A 23324-nucleotide genomic window follows, 5' to 3' on the forward strand; every position below is an offset into this window, starting at 1 on the left:
CTTCCAAGAGAAGATTCCTGTTCAGGCAAGCTGGCCTTCTGCCTCGCCTGCTTGATTTCTGACATTTGGGAATTGCCTGCTCCTGTGCCCTTAGGAGGTGATGCTTGAAAAGTGAGCAGCACTGAAGGACCCCAGCACCTGCAAAAACGTTTTCCCATGGGACCTTACTTACTAATTCCCTGAGCAGCCTGAAGTCTGCTCTGTTCATATCCAGAGTTGAGGTTTTGCTGGCACTTTTCCTTCTGTCAACAGAGAGCATTTTCTAAAAAGTCACGCTGCTAAGTATATAGTACACATTTTCTCCTGTCTTTTCATATTTCATCAATCAGTAGTTGCAAATTCATGCTTTGGAGTTCTGTTGAAGTGGATGGTTCTAGAAACTGTCAAAACTCACTTTAAACCTTATATTTTTCAGATAGTGAAATTTTACGTATGCATAGCTTATAGTACTCTAAATTAGTCTTTGATATTGCTCTATGACCATTGCTATTGATTTTGTGACCATTTTACTAAATTATTCTTTTGTATTTGAAGAAAAAAGTTATTACTTTGAAATGAAACACGAAGAATGAATTGGTGTCAGACATTTGGTGGACACACTTTAAGCAACCAAAACTTTACTGGTATATTTGCTGCTGGAATGAGTGTACGTGCTAGAAGTGTGGGGAAAAAAAGCCCATGAAAAAACAGTCACAGTCCTTGCTAATAATTCTATGGCAGCAAAACTGGAAAGAAAATGGAAGAGTACCAGAATAAATGTCTAATAGCTTATTCCGTTTAGGGAACAAATGTAATGTAATTTTTACCAGTGTAGCCTAAGCTACAGTTACACAGGATGTTGAGGCAGGGAGGGAAAAGGACCCTAGTAAAGACCTAATGATATAATGATTTCAACACTTTAGGTATATCCACCCTTAGGTTCTCATACTGAAGTTTTGTGGGTAGGGAGGGCTTATTTTGTTTTTTCAGAAAGTGCTGATTTGGGGATGTCTATAAAATAAATCAAAGAACATCTGTTAAATTGGACCAAAGAGCCGTGTTAGAATTCAGGTTGAATTGAATATGGAAACTTCCTATTTTCCTTTTTTTCTTTTAAGCTTGTTCTTATTTTTTCATTCCAGTAATGAGAAAATGAACTGTAAAAAAGACTGCAAAGTCTTTCGATTTTGTCATCCAGTCTCTAGTCTTTCACATGTTTTGTACATCTTCTTTTGCCATTTTGCATTATCTCCAATTAAGTAACATTTTCAGTACAATGTATTTTGAATATTCTGTATGTTCTCAGTTTTTCAAGAAAGAAGCTTGTACATTGTGACACATAAAACAAAAGCAGAAAAGACACAAGAATGCAGCTGTTTATTACTAGCTGATGAAGAATTAAACAACTTTTTTGGACCATCTGCAAAGCTTACTCATATGGCCTCTGCTTTTTACTGTCATAAAATGTAGCTTTTGAATTAGTGGTGAATTGGAGCTCTGAAATTATCACTACTAATCACGTATTGTGAAAGAATGGAAAATATACTATTCACAGAATCACTAACTATTGCTTGATTTTATAGTTACTGTATTCACTGTGACAGTGGCATATTCTAATATGTCCTATCTCTTGCCTTATCTCTTCTTAATTTATAGTGTTAGTAATGAGGGAAAGGTATGCCCCTAATTAAAGGTTAGGAGGTGAGAAGGATTAATCTAAATGGGGTCATAAGATTTTCACCTCTCCCTTCACTATGGACTTAGAGCATAGAGTATAAGGTAAGTGAGGGTCACAGGGTAAGGGAGAGTCACACGAATGACAGAGCCTTTGCAAACAGTAGCAAGGTGAAGCAGGGATGCGTATCTGACTTTTTCTTCCTGAGCACTACTGTTCTGAAGCTGAGAAACAAATTATGGGAATCCATGGTTAAATTTTGCATCTGTGTGGGATGACAGAGTAAGAGTATGGTTTGCTTGGAAGGGCCATTCAAATACCATCCAACACCCTAGATAATGGTAAAGGGGCACAAGCATCTGTCTGATTATGCAGCAGTCCACCCACAAAGTAGTAGACTTTCAGTATCTCAAAGTTGTAGACAGTTCAGTATCTCAAGATTTTGGGAGAATTAATTCATCTGTCAAACACATATGGTAGGGAGGGAAGAACAATGAGGGATGATACCTCTATTGGTGCTTACCCAGTTTGATGTTTTTTAGGAACTTGCTGAGGATGCATGTCATCCTGTCATCCAGGTCTTTAAAGAAATCATTAACTGGTATTGGCTCCAGTATTATTCTCTGAAGGATACTGGTAGTAAATTAATCGCCAATTGAACTGTATCACTGATCACAACCTTTTGAGTCTGATGGTTCTTCCAGTTTTCCACCCACTTTATTGTGCACTTATAAAGTATATATCTATCTAGTTTGGCTAGAAGGACCTATTGAGAGTGTTGAAGATGTTTGTAAAGTCAAGGTAAACAATATCATTGCCCTCCTTATACCCATCTTAAACAATCATCTCGTAACAGGCACCTTGCCCTGGCTAATTCATGCTTTCTATCACATCTAGTCAGTCTTTCATGTGCTTGGAAGTGGCTTTGGGAAGGATTTACTCCATAATCTTATCAATGAATACCACGGCTGTGATCGTGAAGCTTCCTCCCACTTTAAAGCAATCTTCATCCTTTTCTTGATCAGCTGGTCTGCAGCTGATGCCTACCATGACATTACGCATGTTGCTTTGTCCTCTGATCTGTACTATCTGTACTGATCTGTTGCTTTGTCCTCTGACTATAAGTTCTCAGATGACTTGGGTCTGTTGTCCTCTTTTCTCCCTCTTACTTCTGAGCTTCCCTCCATGCTGTCCAGGAGCATGAAGGGCTGGAGTGTGCCAGGCTGCTCAAGGAAGCAATCAAATGGAGCAAAGGCGTGGAGGGCAAAAATGTCCTCAATGAGGGGGAGAGATGCAGAGATGTATCTTTTCTGAGATCTCTCAGTTTACTGCCTGTCACAACTGACCCTAATCTCCACTCCTTGCTGCCAAAGATAGTCAATTCCTTTCCATGAGATTTCTCTTTCTTCACCCTGTCTGAAGGTCTTAGAGTCATGAGGCCAGATAGCCTACTTCATTTTCTGAAGCCCAGGGAAGGAACTGAGAACAGAAAGGCATGATACATATGCAAAACCACTCAAATATATGTAACTCAAACTTTATGGGAACCCAAAACAGGAGAGAGCAGAGCCAAATGTGTGTGTATTATGAAGTGTGTGTAGGACTCTGCAGAAAATGTAGATGTTGTCTATGAACACAATATCTCTGGGAGCAACGCACCTCCCCACCCCAGCTGAAGATTGCAGGTCATATTAGAGCTCACAGAGGAGCGGGAGGTGAATGGAGAGGATGGGATCCATTCCAGGAAGCTGAAATCAGCCAAGACACTTAGCCACTGCTCTTGGAAAGGCACTCTGACCTCAGCCAGCTACCCTGAAAATGAACATTTGTAACTACGAATACATCTTGTAGTGAATGTATTCACTTTAGGGGAAAGAGAGTGAAAGGCACTGAAAGGAAGATAATGAAGAATATTCCTTGTCTGCTAAGTGAACTTGTGTCTCCTGAGGCTTGGAATACTCAATGATCTATAGGAGGTATTCTCCTATTATGTGTAAGGGCTGCTAAACATATAGAAGAGATGCTTGCCAACAGCCTGATATGTAACTCTGATGGAGGGAATCTATGTATGTAGCTACAGAGCTAAATAATAGAGGTTAATTGCATCTTTTTTTTGCTCAAGGCCTAAGAACTGTGGCTTTTTCTGCTTGTACCTCAGTATCTGGGCTGAGTGGCTAAAATGTTTGCTTTTGTTTGTCAATGAAAGATACCACTCGCCCTTCCCTATCCAAAAAAAAAGTATACAAAGGTCTGATGAAGCTAACATTATTCTCTAGTAAACCACTTTTAGTCAGATATAATTCAAGGTAGGAAAAGAAAATTTCTGATTTCAGTAAGAATTTGAAGAGAAATGGGAGAGGGGTCAGGAACAATCTCTACATTTAGGACTTTCATTTATATATTTTCTTCCAAACTGAGCTTTTGAAATAATCTGTATTTTAGAGTTCCATGCTTTAAGGAAAATATCTGTGTGTACTTCTGGATGTGCTTCACTCACAGATGTGCACATATAGAATAAATTGAGTATTGCAGGGAATCAGATATTGTGGCAGTCTCCAGCTGGGTTTTTGGTATCTAATGGCTATAGTCACCTGGCATGAGCTAGAGCTGAACATGCCACAAGTCAAGCTCTGCACAGGAGAGTTGATGTTGAACTTTCATCATTTGTCCTTAAGTTTTACTTAAGTTGCATGCAGATAGATTCAAACATAACTCTGACAGACCCGAAACCTCATTGTGTAGAAGTGTAGGAGATCGTAACTGTACCTGCTATTATAAAATAGGTAAATAGCACTGACTATAAAATATTGTTAAATATTAAAATGAAGTTTATTCTAGCACAAAACAAAAAATGTACTTGAATGTATGGATTAAAATAATGCTTTTATTAATTTAAGCCTTCACAATTCTCCTAGTAGGTCACAGAGTAACAAAATGTGATAAAAAACTGACTTTACTATCACAACCTCTGATGGTTTAAGGATAAGTAAACAGTTCACAAGGCCAGGCAGATCCTAGTTGGCTACACATCTGAAAAGCCTCATATGAAAATGTTATTTCAGGTAACATGTAGCTGTTTTTAACCAGAATTTGTCAGTAGTCAAACTTTAGTTTATTCAAAGACTTTACTGCACATTTTAAGACAGAGAAGCAGGGGATTCCAACAAGAAAAGTTAGGCTAGCATGGTATGAAAAAGGCTTTCAGAGCAGCAAACTGTTTTTGAACCTGGAAAGCAGAATAAATTAATGAGGTTTGCTGTATTTGATGCAAACCACTATAAAGGGAAAGAAATCAAATGAACAGAGGCCTTGAGGAACCTGGCTTAGATCAGTTCTAAGATCCCATTAGAATGCAGTTCAGGAAGTTGGCTGATGTATTTGCCATGGTTATCACTGGCATGCTGTGTATTATTTATTTCTATCAGCTACTGAATAAAGATATAGAAACATATGCTGTCAATTATATTGAAATCTATTTGCTTCAGTATCTGTAGTTTCAGTATATGGTTGAGTTCCACCAAAGTCCAAAACACACCACTGCCCCCACACAGCCTTAGACTGCTGCTGATGCCAAGAGAGAATTTAAGATATTGACTGGCCATGTTTATTAATGTTTAGGACTTTTCATAATTCTAAGTAAGCATTTTTAAAGGAATGGTAATTTTGGTCAGATTCCAAGTGGGCAGTTTCGTTCTGGCAACCCTTATTGTTCTGACAGCTTCAGCTGAGTATGTAGTCTTGCTTCTATCATCGCCTTTCCTTCATGAATATGGTAAGCTGGTAGTGCTTAGAGTTGTGTTCTCACTCATTCTGTGTCACCCCTGCTTATATGGACATTTATACATCCATGTGGTAAACTGGATTAAGGAAACTATAAACTAATCCAGTAAAAATCTCTTAGTAATTTTAACCTTACCTATTTCCAAGGCAAGTGATGGTACAGAGTGGGAATACAGTACCAGCATTGAGAGGAAAGTGATTTCTTTCAGCTGTAAGGTAGTGTAAGTCTATGCCGGATTAATGTGTTTGTGTAGCCAAGATCTTGTTATTTATTCCTGTACACAGCTCCCAAGTATATTTTCAGCAGTATATGAAATAATATCTATATTTACTGGTGTCCATCTGTTTCAAATGAAAGGCTAAACATGTTTCAGAAAAGTCAAGAGGGGACAGTCTGTGCTTTGATAAAGGTTCCTACATCTGTTCAATTTGCTTTTGTTCTTTTTCGTGAGAAAAAAAAGGAAGTTATATCCACACCCCCTGGGTGTTGTATAGAGAGTTCACCAGCTAGTATAGGTACAGCTAGCTTCTATACCTCATCCCTAATGCATGTGTTTCTGTGTGTCCTGCGTTCTGAGACTGATGGGAGCTCACTATCCACTAGCAACTCCCAGTTGGCCTATGGTGATGTGGATACCAGGACTACTACCCTTCACCTGTCTTTTAGTCTCCAATGGCAAAGCTGAATGCACGTTTGCACTTTCTTTTCTCAGATTTTCCATCTTTTTTTTTTCCTTCTTTCTTTTCCCCTTCTCTTTGGCTATTTTATCCATGTTGGGGGAAAGAAAACACCCTTGAGAAAATGCTCACTAAGACAGCTCACTAAAGTCATCTCAGATTTCCCCAGACTTACTGAGAGACAAGCTGAACAGCAACTGTTTTCTGTGCCATGATATAATATGATGTACTGTGATACCGGGCCAGTTAGAAAGCTGATAAGCAGTCATAGCAAAGAAAGGGAAGCAGCTTTTTGGAACATTCCCAGCTCATATGAGCATTGCTCTGGCAGCTGCAGTAAAAGCAGTGGGAGGCAGCATCCCATAGCAATGAGGCTGATTCAAGTACTTAGGTTTTAAAAATGTTTGGTGCAGGGATTACATCTTCAATTCAACATCAATTCAACAACAAGTACACACTCTTTTTATATATATGTTTTCAGGACTGCAATTTACATACACCAGAGTTCAGTGTCACCTAACCCACAGGCTGGACTTGCCTGTATGAGCCTGAATAATAAATTCTGATTTATTCAAGAGATCTGTGTATGTTCTCATTGAAATTAATGGATTATGTTTATGAATAAACTTTTTGGTTTGTTTTGTATCTGTGAGGATTTGAAAATATATTACATAAACTAAATGTGAGAATAGTTTTTCTGTCAGGTTGAGATTGTGAGTCTGATGGTCAAGTTAATGTTTGGCTCTTAGTTACACTAGAAATTAGGGGTAGGACTAAAATTAGAAGCTCGTATCACCAACAAACAGCCTTGGGTGTTGGCATTATTTTCCTAATTTAAATATATAACTGTGCTCAGCATGCCCCAAAAAACATCTGCCAAAATATTTAATACAGATTATATCATCTACGCAAAAGAATGAAAGAATACTAGTAGCTCATGTTCTATACTCAGAGGCTGACATTAACTGCTCAAACAAGAACCGTGTTCCAATATTACAAGATAGAGTGCAGATCCAAGGGCAAAATTTGGCTCTAAAGAACTGAATAGAAATTATTCTTAGAAAGGCTTCAATTATCTGCACAGTAAAACTACTAGAATCCTCATTTTCGTCACTACAGACACTTGATGGAAGTAGCAGATGGCCACACAAAGCATTCATGCTATTTTATTTGAGATTTTAATGTAAACTGAAATCATAAAATAATTTAAATAAGACTTTCAAAATTGGCACAAGGATTCTTAGTTATTGAAGGCTGTAAGTCTAAACAAATCTTGAAGTAATCAGAAAATCAAACTTCTACCCTGGTTTATCTTGTTCTTTTATTTTAATACAATCATTACTTTTTACTGCCCAAATCTCCTTCTAATATTTATTCTTCTTTCATATCAGACTAATACCTTCTTTTATGTGGTCATTAATGGAACACTCTAAAGCTGTTTAGTGGTTTTGGCATTTCAGTTAAAAATTACTTAGTAGAAGAAGTTTCTGGGACTGGTTTTAGTGTGTTTGTGGCTGTCAGTTTTCAGGGATGCAGGAGGCAATTATGAGACTCCTGTTCCCTGATTTCTCTACAGGAGACAGTCACAAATGGAGGATTGGTACACGTGGGTGTATCTTCACCAGCCCCTATCACAGGTCATATAACCACAATAGTCAAGATCCCATTTTGTCATGTCAGTAGTGTCTGTCAGCAGGCTAGCAGTGTGGGAATTAGCATTTGCACCTTATTAAAGCTATAGGTAACCCTGTTGCTCAGTGGAGTCAAGTGCCTGGAAGGCGTTAGGCATCACACAGATACATCAACTTCTGCACTATGGGGAACACTTCAGCTGCTTTTTCTCCTTTTCTCTTAAGAGCATGATTTTTGCTGTCATGTGATTTTGAAGCAGACATTCCTAAGAATACATATATTCAGCTGTATCGGCTGAAGTCACAGCAACTGCTGTTGACAGCAGTCATGATTTAATTATGAATATTGACTCTGTGTTTCTCTTCATCCCTAAGAAGAGATGAAAAGGTATTGTGAAATACACTATACCCAGTATACAAAGGAGTTTAGAAAAGACAGCAAACCTGAAAATCCTGGTTTAAAAAGACTACTAAACAGGCCAATTCTCTGAGTAAAAGCAAAGTGTCTCATAAAGGTTAATTCAACGTAAGTTTAGTAAAGTAAAAAGCATATGTTTTACATTTCTGTGTTTTTTTATCCATTCACTTTCTCCATTTAGTCACGTTGTTGAGATGAGCATATATCCCAATCGGTTATAGGATTATTAGAACTTGATTCCCACTTGACAGCAAGTGGTTGGAGATTTAATTTGTTCAGCTGTTGTGAGCTTGCTGAAACAACTGTGTACCAAAAGAAGGATTCCACATTTTTTTCTCATTCTGTTTCTCAAATATTTACTCTTATGAAATCGCTTAGCACTAAGGGTCCATGTTGTCCTTTGAAATCAATGGAGTTGGGCAGGCACATCTGGTGGCAGAATTAGTCTACTTCTTCTTTTTTTTTCTTTTAATTCTTTTATAGCAGAAGTTGCCAGACCTAGTATTTAAGAAAAACAAAAACCCTGACATACTTAAATTTAAACAAATGATTTTGACGTAGATTTTTTTTTCACATTACAATATTACTGTTGCTTACCTGTCCTTTTTTTTTTTTTTTTTGTAGTAATAGTGGTAACTTTAAGTGATGCCAGATTATGTATTTATATCACGGATCAGGCTGCAAATTCATTCTTTTCCAGGGAGGCAGAAAGATCATGTAAAACTGGTGACCACATGTTGACAGGCTGCATGATTTAACAAAACCAGAGGCAATAATTTAAAAGAAAAATGTTTTATTTTCTGCCAGCAGAGCATAATGGAGAGAAATTGGTTGGTATTATTTTTAAAAATTGCTCAAATCACTGTAGTTAGTATAAAATTGTCTCTGGAACTATTTCCTGTAAGTTAACCAGACATATGATTGTATCCTTTCTATTTTGAATACTGAAACTCACATTTCATCTGTCTTGTGTAGAGCCTGTCAGGTATAATAGCTTTTTGTGACGGTTCCTTCTTTTCTTCTTTCTTTTCTGTAGATAAACCCCCACCCACAAACCTAATACAATTGCTGGTTTTAAGTATCACTCATTTAGCTATTACTAGCAGTCTAGCAGTCATTCCACCTCTTTCTTCTTCTGATGAGCTTGTAGATTTATCAACAGGTAAGTTCCAAGATTAACATGCAGTGTTTATGGGTGTAAACTTCCTCTTTACTCCAAATTGTTTCTAGTTTACCTGACTGAGGTTATCCAAGTGATGACAGGTTTTAAATACAGAAAGGTGGCATTTTCAAACACAGCATTCAGTGCATCTTTTAGGAGCAGGATTTGCCAGCACTGTGTAGTTTTGAAAACCATACCTTAATTGTTTTGAACATCTCCGTGAATAATTACTTTTGGGGATTATCTCAAGAATTCACAAATTTGCAGAATGTTTCTTCTTGTTTCTGAGTTTGGCTATTTTAACATGATTCTGCCATTTTACACTGAAAATTCTGAGGTGGTGAGAAAGAAATTCTTGCCTTCTTGAGATTCTTTTACCCCTCAGAAATAAAATAAAAAAGTGATTGCAGAAAATTAATCCAGATTAGACTGAGATAATTCTACATGCCTGAGAGAAAACATGTTGGTTTCTCACATTATTAATTAATATTTTTCTCTCATTTTACATTCTCTATAGCTTATGGAACTAATCAGATCGATTTCCATTTCTGAAACAAAAAACCCATCAGTGTCCAGGAATAGCACAGAGGGAGAAACACATAACTGACATTGCAGTTCAAAGCTATATATTAGTTTCTCTTTCTTCTGGAAACCCCAAATCAAAAGGCTTCAGTTTTCTTATGAGTAGCAACAGAACACCATAGCCCACTAGGATGCTACTTCAGACATGGAGTAAAATAATCTTTAAATGTATAAATGGAAATATTGAACGTGGAAATTATAATTGTTGCTGCTACATTCAGGGTTGAAATTTTTTCATTGTTTTATTGTTGAAAAAAAAAAGAGACGGCTACAATGAAGACTGGAAAACATGCAATGACTGGGTTTGTTTAGACAATTGAGAATCTTGTCAAAGGGAAGGTTAAGAGAGTGAGTTGATCATGAACCATAATTACCCAGCCAGGGAGAAGATAGCAGATATTTGGAGTTTCTTTTGTTTAGTGGACAAAGGAATTGCAAGATTCAGTGACTGAAAGCTGAACTCAGCAAAGTTGAAACAGGAAAAAAGCCCACAAAATGTTAATGGTGAGGCTAATTTAAACATTGCAGCTGCTTAGCAATAGAAATTCTTTACATCTTGGAGTTTCCAGATTAGGATTGATACTTTCACAACAGAAACCAGAATTACAGGGTAATGTTATATGCCCTGCCTCATGATGAAGATAGTTCCTAGATAATCATAATATTCCTCTCTGATTTCCTCTCTGATCTAGACCTGTGAGACTTTACAGGAAGGTGGTCTATCTGCTAAGTAATTAAGAGGTCACTAAAAGCAAGGAGCTTGAGAGGGCTCTTACCTCTGGATTGTGTTTTGTTTTGTGGTTTTATGTCACTCATATTTCTCATCAGTGAGTCTGGTTGACCCTTTTTGAAGAATTTTTTTAGTAAGGATCTTTAGTACTTGGTTGCAATGTAGCTAGGGCAGCTGCTGGACAATATTTTAGAGCCCCGATCATTTTAATACCTTTAATATGCACAATCTGGTGGATTTAGGATATTGCTACTCTTGCTGGTAGTTGAATATTGTCAAAGAAGATAAACATTACTTAGGACATGAGATTTATGTCTTTACTGTTAAAACTTCGAGGCTTTTGTCTAAATGTTGCTTTTTACAGTTTTAGCATTGTAATTGATGGTGTGGGTGTTTTAAGGAGGGGTTTAGGTATACCATTATTTTGGTCATAAAATGCATGTGGCATCAGGTCTACTCTGACTAGTTAAAATGGTTTCTGAGGAGAATTATTTTTTGCTGTAAAATGTCTGAAAACTTTATTTAGAAATAAAGTTTCTAAACAAGTGCCTGAAAACTAAAATACACAGGGACATACTTCCACAGGGACATACTTCCACCACAGCAGTTACCATGTGTGAGGCGGTTCCTGATTTGGGTTGAATGCATAATCTTTGACAGTACTCTCGGTATTTTAGGAAATACATGAGCCCAATAATGTGTGTGGCCAGTACTGATATCTGTAAAGGGAACAAGGAGGGAAGTCTTCCTTCTACAGTCAATATGGGCTTCATTTTTATCCCAATGTATCAAAAGTGCTGAAAATCCAACAATATCCTTTTTCGTATGACCTCTGCCCTTTACCAGTGTGCATGACATTTGTTGTCCCATGTCCCAGAGTGTTAAATGGAAAATATGTTAAATAGAAAAAGTACAAGGGAAGTCAGTGGGTGCCGTAGCCTGTCCTGGAATTTGTAAGCAGTAATAAACATTATTTCACTGGTGGTATGTGTGAAAGAGTTGGCTGCTCATGAAAATCTTGCTGTCTTGTGCTCTGCTGACATTCATTTACACTAAACTGCTCAAGGTTCCAGCAAGAGGGCTAAAAGTGAAAGGCCTTGAAGCTCATTCACACTCTACTGAGTCAATGGTTCAAGAGCGAACACTGCACCTTGGAGAGTGAAGCTCATGCTTCCAGGAAAACAAGATTCAGTAAATCCATCAGTGAGCTTCTAGAGGCAGCTGGATCTTCCTAAGACTGCAGAAGGAAAAACTTACATGCACTATTTGATTTTGAGCATGCCACGGAGGTAACTATAACTATAACTATACGACCATCCAGGCTGGATGTTGCATATTTTTGGTTTTGTTTTTTTTCAAGTCATGCCGGAGGTATTATAAAACTAGGTAGCTTGAGTATCAATGACAGAGTGATCTCTATCAGTACAGGTTTTATCTCAGGCAGCAAAAAACATGTAGGGCTCAAGGCTGACACTAGTAATGTAGCTCATTGTCTGTCTTGTTGAACTCATATTGTTGTCAGTTTTAAGATAGCTCAGTTGTGACTCTGAATTGGAATAGCTCCTTTGGGCTGTGGTGCCAGTGTATCCTGTCTATATCCCTTCAACACTTTTTCACAGGTCTTCTAAAGACTCCCTTAAGTAGGGTTCAAAACTAGAACTTGTGTATGTTCCACATAGACCCTTCAGAGTATGCATAACTTTTAGATGGGAAGGAGAGAACTAGGAGATAATGATTATAATTGTAAGAATGGCTAACGAGACAATATTATTTTCTTCAGAAAGGGTCTTAGTATTGTAGTAATTGAGAACATACCACTAAGAGATTATTTAAGTGGCAGCAGTGAAAGAGAGGTTAGAATTCTTTTCTTTTTTTTCCTGGCTTTGGGAACTAAATTGAAGCGGATAGTTAAAGAGAGCACAGCCAACTCTAACAAAATCCTTATTTAGGGCATCTGTAAAGAGCAAACTTGAGTTGCCTGAAGGCAACATTGTTCTCTTAGGCCTTTTGGCAGTAGTAAAACTTAAAGGTATAGATAAACTACATGATGCAACTTTTATAAAAATAAAAAAACAAATTTTTTTTCTCCTGTACAGCTGTTTATTTCAGAGCTACCACTAGTAAAATAATGCCATGGAAAATAATGGCCATAGTTAATATAAATGTTGCAGCAAAAATTTCTGCAATATGTCTGACATAGGTGAGGAAAATACCAGCTATTTACTCATTCTTGAAAATATTTGATCAGAACCAGATAAAAATCTCCTAAAGTGTTCCTTCTTAAAGACAGTACTCACAAAAGGAGTATAGTCAGAAATTTGGATTGTTTGTTTGTTTCAGAGTGATTTATTTATGTAGTAGTGGCTAGCTAGGCCAAAGTGTAAAGCTCATATTTCAAGTGCAATATGCTATATAACATTTTTAGTATAGTGTGGACTACCTGGACTGAAACTACCTGGCTTTGCAGTTTAAAGTGCTATGTTTACTTCAGGTAGGTACATGTAACACACAGTGATACTGTGTCTCTCTTGTCTTTTGTTTTCCCCACATCACCTAATGGGTTTGGGTTTTCATATTTATGTGGTTGCCATCATCAGTCACAATCTGGCAACAGTGTACCTGTGCTCTTTCTTTGGTAATCCATGGAAATACTACAGTAAAATTGCACTTTCCATCCTAATACTGAATAAATTACTTCTTTACATATGCAGCAATATATTCTCCTGTCACATAACTCTTGTTATTTTTAATTGGAATTGCTTATGCTCATTGAGGGAGGAATACTTTTCATCCTGTTTTGAACAAAAATCTGTAATCTTGAATTTGTTTCTAAACTTCAGTCATGAGGAGAGCAGTGCAGGAAATTGCTGCTGTTCCACCAAATTAGCTTTTCAGATATCCTTTTAATTGGAGACCATAACTCAGATTCTTAGTATTTTAGGAAGCTGAACAGTACAAATTGAAATACATATATTTCCAGTAAAGACTGAGTTCAAAGAAGGCTTTTATACACAGATGAGTCTGCTAACAAATAGCATGTCATATGATAATGAGACCATGTTTTCTTACACAGTTTCACATTTTGTAAGTGCACTGCTGTGAAATAAGTGGAGTGTTTATCTACTCTCTCTTAAACTGACAAATCTCTGCTAGGGACAAGTGTGCCTACTATAGACAGAACATAGGTATTCAAACAAAGTCTAAACTCTCAGTCAGAAACACATCACTTCCAAATGCAATATATCACACTTGTTCAGAACATTCATTTCCGCCAAAGCATTCTGTTTTTAATGTAAAGACTTCAATTTATGTTTAAGAACAAGCAAACTATAGTACTTTGACAGCCGTTTACACTTAATTTCTTTGCATTAAGTCAACAGAATTCTTTTCCACAAACATCCATTGTTAGGACGATGCTCTCCGAAGGAATTTATGAGAAATGGAATTATGTTTCCAAGGAGATAGCATTTACTATAATGAAGAGTAGATCCTAGAAAATGGCCCCTTTTACAGCAGCTCAGAACAGAGCCACAAAAGCAATTGATTGGTCTTGGCATTTAGTCTTATATCAGCTGTGTCATCCATAGCTTCAGGAGTGAGAACACTAATCTGAAGTGACATTTCTGTTCTGGCGGGCTTTTCTGCCCTGATGAAAGCAATTACTTCATTCCTAAATGATAATTTGCAGGAGTTTCAACCACTTTAATTGATAATTTTTTGTTCTGAGAAGTTCAATTGTGAAGTGATTAGCTGATTTGGTAAATAGAAATTTAAGGTGTGAAATGTACAAGTTGCTCCAAGGTAAAGTGCTGTTTATTGGGTGCTGCAAAATTGCTTGATAAAACTGCAGTTTCTCTATTATCATGAGGCTGGCAATTGCTTAGTTCAACATAGGAAGAAAAAAAAGATCAAAACACTAGTGTTCTAGTGTTTGGGTTTGAAGAAACGTGTCACAGCTCACTTAATGGTTTCTGTATCAAAGTGTACATTACTTTTAAAGGATTGTGCAGGATGGCAAGTTTGTAATCCTTAAAAACCTGGCAGGTTCCTATTATTATGTTTTAATGACTCACTTTGGAAGTAAATCCTGTTATTTAAACATTGCAACAAAGGTGCTCATTGGTGATAAAACATTCAGTTTAATGATTAGTTCAAGCATACACAAACCTTTTCCTTGGCAAGTTTACATATTTAAATTAAATATGTTTCTGTGAAACCACAACCCCTAAAAACCAACCTAAGCCTCACTGATATAAAAAAAGCTTGGTTTAGTAAAGGTATTATTTTTTTCATGTTTCATGTTATTTTTGCAATAATTGTTAAAGCACTTCTAGCAAAATGTATCGTTGGTGTCTACAAGAAAAAGAAACGTTTCTAATAGAAATCAGTTCTGTGATATTTTCCTATATAGTGAAAAAATAATGGTCATTTCATGTGTTAAATGAGAAATATAAAGCAAAAATGAAGGTCAAACTGATTTAGCACATCAAACAGTCTTTGTCAGCCAAGCTTAATATATCCTGAGTTTGTGGAACAAATGAAATTTTGCTGCTATGTTACACTTTGCTTCCAAACAACCATTACAACTGGTTTTATATATTGTGTGAGCATCAGACCATCAAACAGTGCATCTTTACTGATGTGTTGCTGCAGTGATGATCTACAGCAGCAATCTGCCATTTATATAAGGGCAAAATGTGCATCTATATTTAGTTGTGAAATTGGCCTATTATACTCTTGATGTTTACAGAGGCTAACATAAATTAATGATGACAGCTATGAGCAGTGCATTAGTTAAGCAGCAGAGTTTTTACCTTGAACTTGAAGGTTCCAGCTTTAACTTCCAGCATATACTATACAGCTTTCTTCACATATTAAAGAAAGTCTTCCGAAAACATTAATTTTTCTTGGACAGCATTCAAATAGCTTTCATTTGTAGACTAGGCCATTCATTGATGATAATATCAGATAATGGTTTCATTTACGTTTTTGGCAAACTTTTGCCCTGTAAAAATGGTAATAATTATGGTGGGGCAAAAAATGAATGCCCCTGTAAAGTGTTTGCTCATTGAAAAGGTCTGATTTTACTATCTTTGAACTGGGTTAGATATCAGATATCCCTTGTCTGATGAAAAAAAACTGTTTGAGGAAGCAGTCTGCCTCACTAGGTTATGTACTGCACTTTCACCTGAAAGTCTCCTCATACAGCTCATGTCAGAGCAAGTACAGACACTGTGGTAACTATAGATTCCAGTTAACTATGACCACAGATCTGACAAGTATGCAGGTGTTCAAAGGTTCACAAGTTAAAATGCTGAAGTCTTTGATGAATTTTTGATGGATGAATTTTTAATACAAGTCGACCTTTTTGCTTTGAGGCTGCATGCTAGATTAATTGATAAATAGCGAGACTGAGCAATGTTCGAATCTCCTAAGCAAACAAGTAGAAAAATCCATAAAAATCTGCCGTCTGGTTTCTCAGATCTACTTAAAAAAGAAAGACGGTAAAAATTAATGTGGTTTTTGATTTTCTTCCTTTCCTCTTTTTTGAAACTTTTTTCCCTCACGAAAGTAGTCTTCTCTTTTAAACATCATAACTGTTATTATTAGTCTTGAAGTTCTTGTACTCTCAATTCAGAAACAATCTTTGTGAAAAGAAAATCTACGAATAGGACAGCAGAAAAAAAAAGGCAAAGAAAGGGAGAAAACATCAAGTCAAAAAGTTGTCTCAAAAGAAAAGAAATCCCCAAAGATAACAAAATGCAGTGTAGAAATTAGAGATAAACATATTAACATACTTTCATTAACAATTTTTTGGAACTAATTGAATTAGTCTTAGGAAGTTGGGAGAGGATTTTTTCTTCTTTTAATTCACATCTACTGGAGCATCAGCTCTTTTGCTTCATTTTTTTCTATTCAGTTATATCTACTATACTGAAAAAATATCCAGTTCCATGCATATTTGTGAACTCTCTAGAGCATAAGCTTTAGAAAAACAGAACAATAGCCAAAAAAAACCTTGATAATAGTGGGCTTTAGGCTCGTGCTTGCCACCAGTGATGATGTTTGACTTGCTAGACTGGACTTTTCAACTGTAATGTGCGCAATTATTCAGTGGAAGCTACTCTGCTTTGCTTCCTTCATCTTTCCTCCAGTCTAAATAATTTTTTGGAATCTGAAAATGTTCATGGCTGTTCAGATTAATATCCACTTGGACCGAACACTGTTTTTGAGATGTCACTATTACCTTTTGAAAAAACCTCAGGAATAAGAAGAGTCAATTAGAATTAAAATAAATAAATATTCCAAATAATTGGGTCATTTAAATATTGATGCTATTCAATTCTTTGAACTTCTAGTAGAGTGTAATTGCCTTACAACATCAGTGAAGTGAGAACAGATTTTTAAATGCCAGAACACAGCCTATGGGTGGTCATCTATAGGTGGAGTGGAACATTATCTTAATGAATTACCCAGGCATTAAGAGTCAGCTTCTAAATGTATTTGTTGTTATAAACGGGCTTAACTGCCCTCATTGTTTGCACTGGTCAGCTTGAAGCCTAGAAAAGATTCTTAAGGATGTGACTGTGAGGGCACAGGTAATTGATTATTCCTCTACATCAGAATGTATAAACATTTGTATTAGTTAAATGTTCATAGTCATTCACTACCTTTCATTGATATAGATACAGAAATTATGTAAATAGGTTAGTAATAAAACAGGAAGTGATCTAAAGTTGATTTAAATATAAAAATGTCCAAAGTACAGTAATACTCTGTCGCATCATAATAACATGGAAAAAAGTAAGAAAAAGCTAAGAGGTTCTTCCTAGTGTAACTCATATAGAATTGCACAAATGCACACTTATGGACTCAGGAGCAGCATAAATTTGTTGCCTTATGTAATGCTACAACTATGGTCAATAGCAAGTGAGCATTCTTGTGTTCTTTATATTGGAAAACTGTAAGCAGAGGGACATACATAACTGAACATTTCTTTCAGGGCAGTGAGGGGGCTGGGTCACTTATCTCCAGTCCATGTTTTTTGTCACAGATTCGTTGTGCACTCTAATGTTGCACATCCTTTCCATGTATCTGATTTCGTTTCTGTGAAATTGATATAACATCCATCTGGCTATGTCCTTTGGAAAAATAGATAATATTTACAGTGGATGTTTTGATCCTTGAATTTAAAAGACTAGACTAATATAAAAATACACATACACACAAATTGCTTCCATCTCTGTGAAACTTTTTGTAAACATTATTAGATATTATATGTTATTTTTGCACTGTATCTAGTTTTGCTGCTATTAATCCATATTGTTGTTAGAGGCTTAAGAAATTCACTAGTGCTCAGTAACAGCTGAATTAACGAGTATGAAAATGTTTAGTAATACAAGAAAAAGTGCTCTGTTCTGGTATACTGTTTCATTTGTAAAGTTTCTACTGAAATCAGGGATGATTTCAATGCCATTATCAAAAATACTGTGCATCCTTTGTGAGAGTGTGTCATACTTCTCTGCTTGTATTTAATGGAACTGAGCAAAAACTATGATGACACACTGCAGACAAGCTGTCCACTATCTGGAGCTCAGCAGTCCATCTGTCCCTCAAACTTTGTTTTATGGCCTTTGCTCCCAATCCAGTCTCTATTTGTGACAAGTCCAATGAGACTACCACAAAACCCTATCAGTGCTGTTACGTGGGACTGTGCAGGGGGAAATCAATGTTTCTGAGAAGCCTGGTTTGAGGAGTCTTGACTCTGTCAGGTTTAAGGGAACAGTAGGTGAAATGCAAATGTGAGCTGCCTTTCTAAAAGCAGGCAAGTCTGTGATGCACCTGTTTCCAAATTATATTTTGAAATTGCAGGCAGAAATACTTATTTATAACTGCAACCATTCCACTGTTTTCATTCAGAATTCACATAATTAAATTTTTTCACTGATTTTTAGTTCCCAAAGTGAGACATGAAAGCAAGGTATTCATATGACCCAGAGATTAGCTCAGTTGGTTAGAGCATCATGCTAATAATGCCAAGGTTGTGGGTTTGATCCCGGTATGGGCCATTCACTTAAGAGTTGGACTCAATGATCCTTGTGGGTCCCTTCCAACCAAGAATATTCTGTGTGAACATATGCTAAAAAATCCTTGCTAATGCAGACCAGTGTACTTGTTGATATGCTGCAACATGTTTGATTGCCATTAAATGCTGCAAAAATTAGCAGCTGTGATTGTCCCAGCTTTAAAGTGACAGATGTCGATTGGTCAGACTTGACGATCGTGGGTGCACACAGGTATGGATACATGTATATGCTTATGAATATAAAGTATGTAAAATTATATAAAATAAAATATGGAGCAGGTTAAGCTTGGAATGACCACAAGCACAATGAAATCACAAGTAACCCATAAAACTTTTATGCAACATCATATTATCACGTCTTCTGCATCTGCTGTGTCTTCAATAGAAAATCTACTTTAGAAATGTCATGTATACCATTTTAGAATTATATGATAGTATTTATTGTACCCTCTCATCTGTAAAAGCCAGACCCCCTTTATATCAGCCCATCTGGAAAGGCCCTGAAAGGAAAACAAATATATTTTAGAAACCCTATCTAACAAAAGCATTATTTTTCAAGCCATTGAATATGCTGTTTATATGGTACTGCTTCTCAGGATTATCAGAGCTAGCAGCTGGAAACCTCTTAGTCTTCTTTAGTGGATTCTGTATATGGAAATTCTATGAGAAATATGTTCTTAAAGGAATGCATGAAGTTTCACCATTGTATGACAACATCATCCTTTTATATTTTATAATGGTGCACTCTGATACAATTTTCTTAGCTCCTGCTCCTTCTCCACAAAAGGCAAGAGGGAGCAGTATTTATATCCCTGGGGTATATTTCCCACTGTTACTTTCTTGTTGGTATTGTAGATATTATATGTAGTTTCAATTGTCTGTTGGGGGACCTCCTCTCTCATGTGAGAGCTCTTGATCCTGTAATTCTCGCTTTCTTGATGCTTTCTGACTGTTTTTGAAATCCACATAGCAAACATGGGTATAGTTTCTCACACTTTTTCTCATTAGCAGGAAATCTTGTGTATTTCTAAGTTTTTACAGCCTGATACTTTAGTAAGTTAGTCTGTGTTACCAAGAATCACCTCTAATCCCGGTGTCATATGACAGGACCTAAGATGAGTTATCTTCTTCAGTGTCAGCACCACTGCTTGCTGTTGTGAGCTTCACACCCCTCTTTTCCAGCATACTCTTGGGATTATCAGTACCAGTTAAGTTGCTTTGTTAGGAGAATCTGACGATGAAGCTGATGTTGCCTATCAGAATCACAGGTGCCAGAGAGGATTAACAGTGATGTTTAGGTCATATCTAATGAATTCCTGCATCCTGCTGAGGAAATCACTGCTCTCAAATTAAGGACCCATTTTATCAGCATAACTGCAGTGTCTGACACTACAAGTCTATTTCCCTAGGGGAATTATGTAGAGCAGAAATTAGGACTTGTATGCACATATTGATGGACACTGTTTCTAAATTTAGCTTAATGCACTGATGCCAAGAGGACAGTGCTACAAATTACAAATTCCTTGACCTGATTCACTATGTGAACCTTCCACAAATGACAAAATACCAAACGACTGGGAGAAAAGGCGAGTTACTCTTTATACTGTTGGTCAGGAGTTTCTTTTGTCAGCTCCCCATCCCTTCTAATTTTTTTATTGTAAAAGTTTGAATAGGTTGCTTTCAAATGATTCTGTTTGCTGACACAGGTAGCCTCACTTTTCAGCTTAACTGACTTCCATTGCAAACTGTTACTGATGCAGAAACATTTTGTATTAGTTTACATTTCAACATATTATTCAGTTTCAGCAATTTCCTGAAACCTCTACTGGACTTGTAAACTGCAGATTCAGACTTTGGTGTTGCTAAGGAATATTCTATTGCTATTCAATTTCTAACATTTTTCAATTTCAGAAGGTGCTGAGGTTTGTTTCTGGTTTGTTTTACTAGGGATCTCTAAAGTGCTCCTTTTTTATACAGGGTTATAATTAAGTGCTTTGGAAAGAAGGTGTGAATCTCTTGGTGCAGACTTTCAGAACAGATTGAGAATCTCAGTTCTTCTGGATTCCTCAAATTTGATCGGTTGAACTTGAGGTTCTCAGGCTTGGCTTCTGAGAAAAAAAAAGTGTAGTAACAGGTAGTAAAGGCCATGCCTTGTAACATGAAATTGAGTTTTGACTTGCAAGCAATTGGGCAGAGACCAATTTACCTGCCTTTCCCTTATGTTGCTGTTGTAGATACTTAACTTGCAGAGTGTATACTACTTCCCTGGAATTAATTGGACAGTTCATACCTCACAGAGCTGTAGCTCCCAGATTTCTGTATATACATAAAATGCTTCTATGTGTTATATTTAATGCACCTTTTGAGGGATTTTCCACATCTATGGTTGTAGATATTTAAAATTTGAAATTGGATAGAGATGCATCCACAATGAGTTTTGTGAAATCTTATTTTTCAGATACTTTTTTTGCTAGAATATAATTTACAAATCAAGCTGCTAACATTCTATATAGAGCTCATAGTCAAGTAGATACTTTACTGTGTGATTCAGTAGGATTGTTTGTCTTTATCTGTGGGTAAGGATGTGCTGTTTCCTCCTTACTATCCCTATTTCTTAGCTAGATTGTCTTTTTAAATATAATTGCTATTGGTATGGAATTGTGTAGGGAATGTAATGTGTTAACCATTCTCATGGAAGTGTCATGGAGGGATTTCATTTGTGTGTTAAGGGCCCAGCTGATATGCCCTTTCAAGTCTGAAGTGGCAGAGATGGCTACAAAAATGCAAGTGGCTAAGAACATAAAAATAAGATAACATCTGTAGTTTATTTCCAAATTAGAAAAATAGGTATAAACAGTGCTCTTAGATTCATGGTATTATATCTGTGCGCTTCAATTCTACTGATTTACTTCATATGCAAGAGTGCTTTTGTAGATCTGGCCACTATGATTTTTTTGTTGATAAGATCCAGAGTCTCTGAAAGGGTCATGGAAGCTTGGGAGAAGCATTTGCTATTCCATTATACGCTAGTTGAATTCTAGTTCTGTTGTCAACCAATGACTCGTTAATGAAACTGTGGCTTTAACTTCATCAAATTAATAAGTAAACAAATGAGGAAAGATAGATCCTTAGTGAGTGACAAGAACAGTTTATACTTGCTTTATGCAGGAATTGACAGACACCAGTCCCAGTATCAGCAGCACCTTGTACTCACCAAGGCAGAGGTATGTTGAAGCTTATAATATCCTGAGTTAAACACTCTGGAAAAAAAAAAAAAGAAAAAAAAAAGGCAAAAACTTGAAAACCCTCTCATTAAAAGCAGAAGAGGCAATATGAATCAATAAGAACATTTCTTTGTTTCCCCAAAACACGCAAGAAAAAAGGTAAATCCCTTTTCCCTTGCAAAGTTTTATTATTATATATTGAAACTTGAGTTACAGGGAAAGATCAGGAAAGGACTCCAGTGGTTAACCACTATCTCCACACTGTGCTTACAGCATTTTTACACCAATTAAACAAATAGCCCAGCATTAAAATCTGAGTTACCTTTACCTGTCCTGTATAGATGGTAGCAAGTGATACATTGATGCAACAGGTCTAAATTAATGTCTTTGCGTTTCCAACAGCTCCAACTGTGTAAAGCAGAAGATTGTTTCTGACCAAAAAGTTGACAGTCTGCCATGTGTGTGGTAGTGAGTTACAATCAGAAATGTGAAGCATGCAACTGTATTAACTGCTTGCTCACCCTTCTGACAAACATTACTATTTTCACTTGAAAGACAGTTGAACAACTCCTAAAGAGCAGCTTCATGAAATCCAGGAAGGTTTACATTCTTACACCAGACTTAAACTTCTGTGACTTAGAAGATACTGTACAATGTTTGGTTGTCTTGGCTGCACTGCAGACCCTGTCAGAGGTGGCACACACTTGAGTCATGTGCTTTTAAACCTTTCCCAAGAGTCAGAATTTGTCACAAGTTAAGGCAAAATTGGGTCACAGTGATACAGGAGAAGCAATGGCACATTGGAAGATAAGCCCCATGTACACAGCATCCTTGCAAATTCAGAAAACTCACAGCAAAAAAAGGAAGGGCAGGCTAAGAAAAAAGTGGCTGAAATAAGTTAAAAGCACTTACATATTATGTTGGACACTACTGAAACTCCAATATTATCATTAGTTTTAATCATTCAAGTCTGGAGTACCATTTCATACATCCTGTAGTCTGTAGATCCATACACGACAGCATTTTGAAAATGTGGTTCTTTGTAGAGAAGACTAGCAGTGAAAAAGCAAATATTGATGAATGTCCTACTTTGTTTATTTTCTTTCAGTTTACAAGCTTTGAGGAAGGAAAAGTCCCGAGATGCTGCTCGCTCTCGCCGGGGAAAAGAGAACTTTGAATTCTATGAGTTGGCGAAGTTGTTGCCACTGCCTGCAGCCATTACCAGCCAGCTTGACAAGGCATCCATCATCCGACTTACAATTAGCTATCTGAAAATGAGGGATTTTGCTAATCAAGGTGATCCTCCGTGGAACTTGAGAATGGAAGGACCTCCACCGAATACATCAGTAAAAGGTATGGAGAAAATATGTTGTGTAGTA

General features: G+C 36.7%; 1 protein-coding gene across 2 annotated transcripts in view; it reads left to right on the forward strand.

Moving 5' to 3' along the window:
• The window catches only part of NPAS3 (neuronal PAS domain protein 3), a 607971-nt gene that overhangs the window by 162318 nt on the left and 422329 nt on the right, over nt 1–23324 (forward strand). For both annotated transcript variants that reach the window (XM_018082872.2, XM_029964290.1), the window contains exon 2: nt 23054–23298. In XM_018082872.2, coding sequence (XP_017938361.1) covers nt 23054–23298 — 245 coding nt within the window. The remainder of the gene's footprint in view (nt 1–23053; nt 23299–23324) is intronic.

The sequence above is a fragment of the Manacus vitellinus genome, unplaced genomic scaffold (assembly GCF_001715985.3).
Source record: "Manacus vitellinus isolate BGI_N305 unplaced genomic scaffold, ASM171598v3 scaffold_6_pilon, whole genome shotgun sequence".
NCBI lineage: Eukaryota > Metazoa > Chordata > Aves > Passeriformes > Pipridae > Manacus > Manacus vitellinus.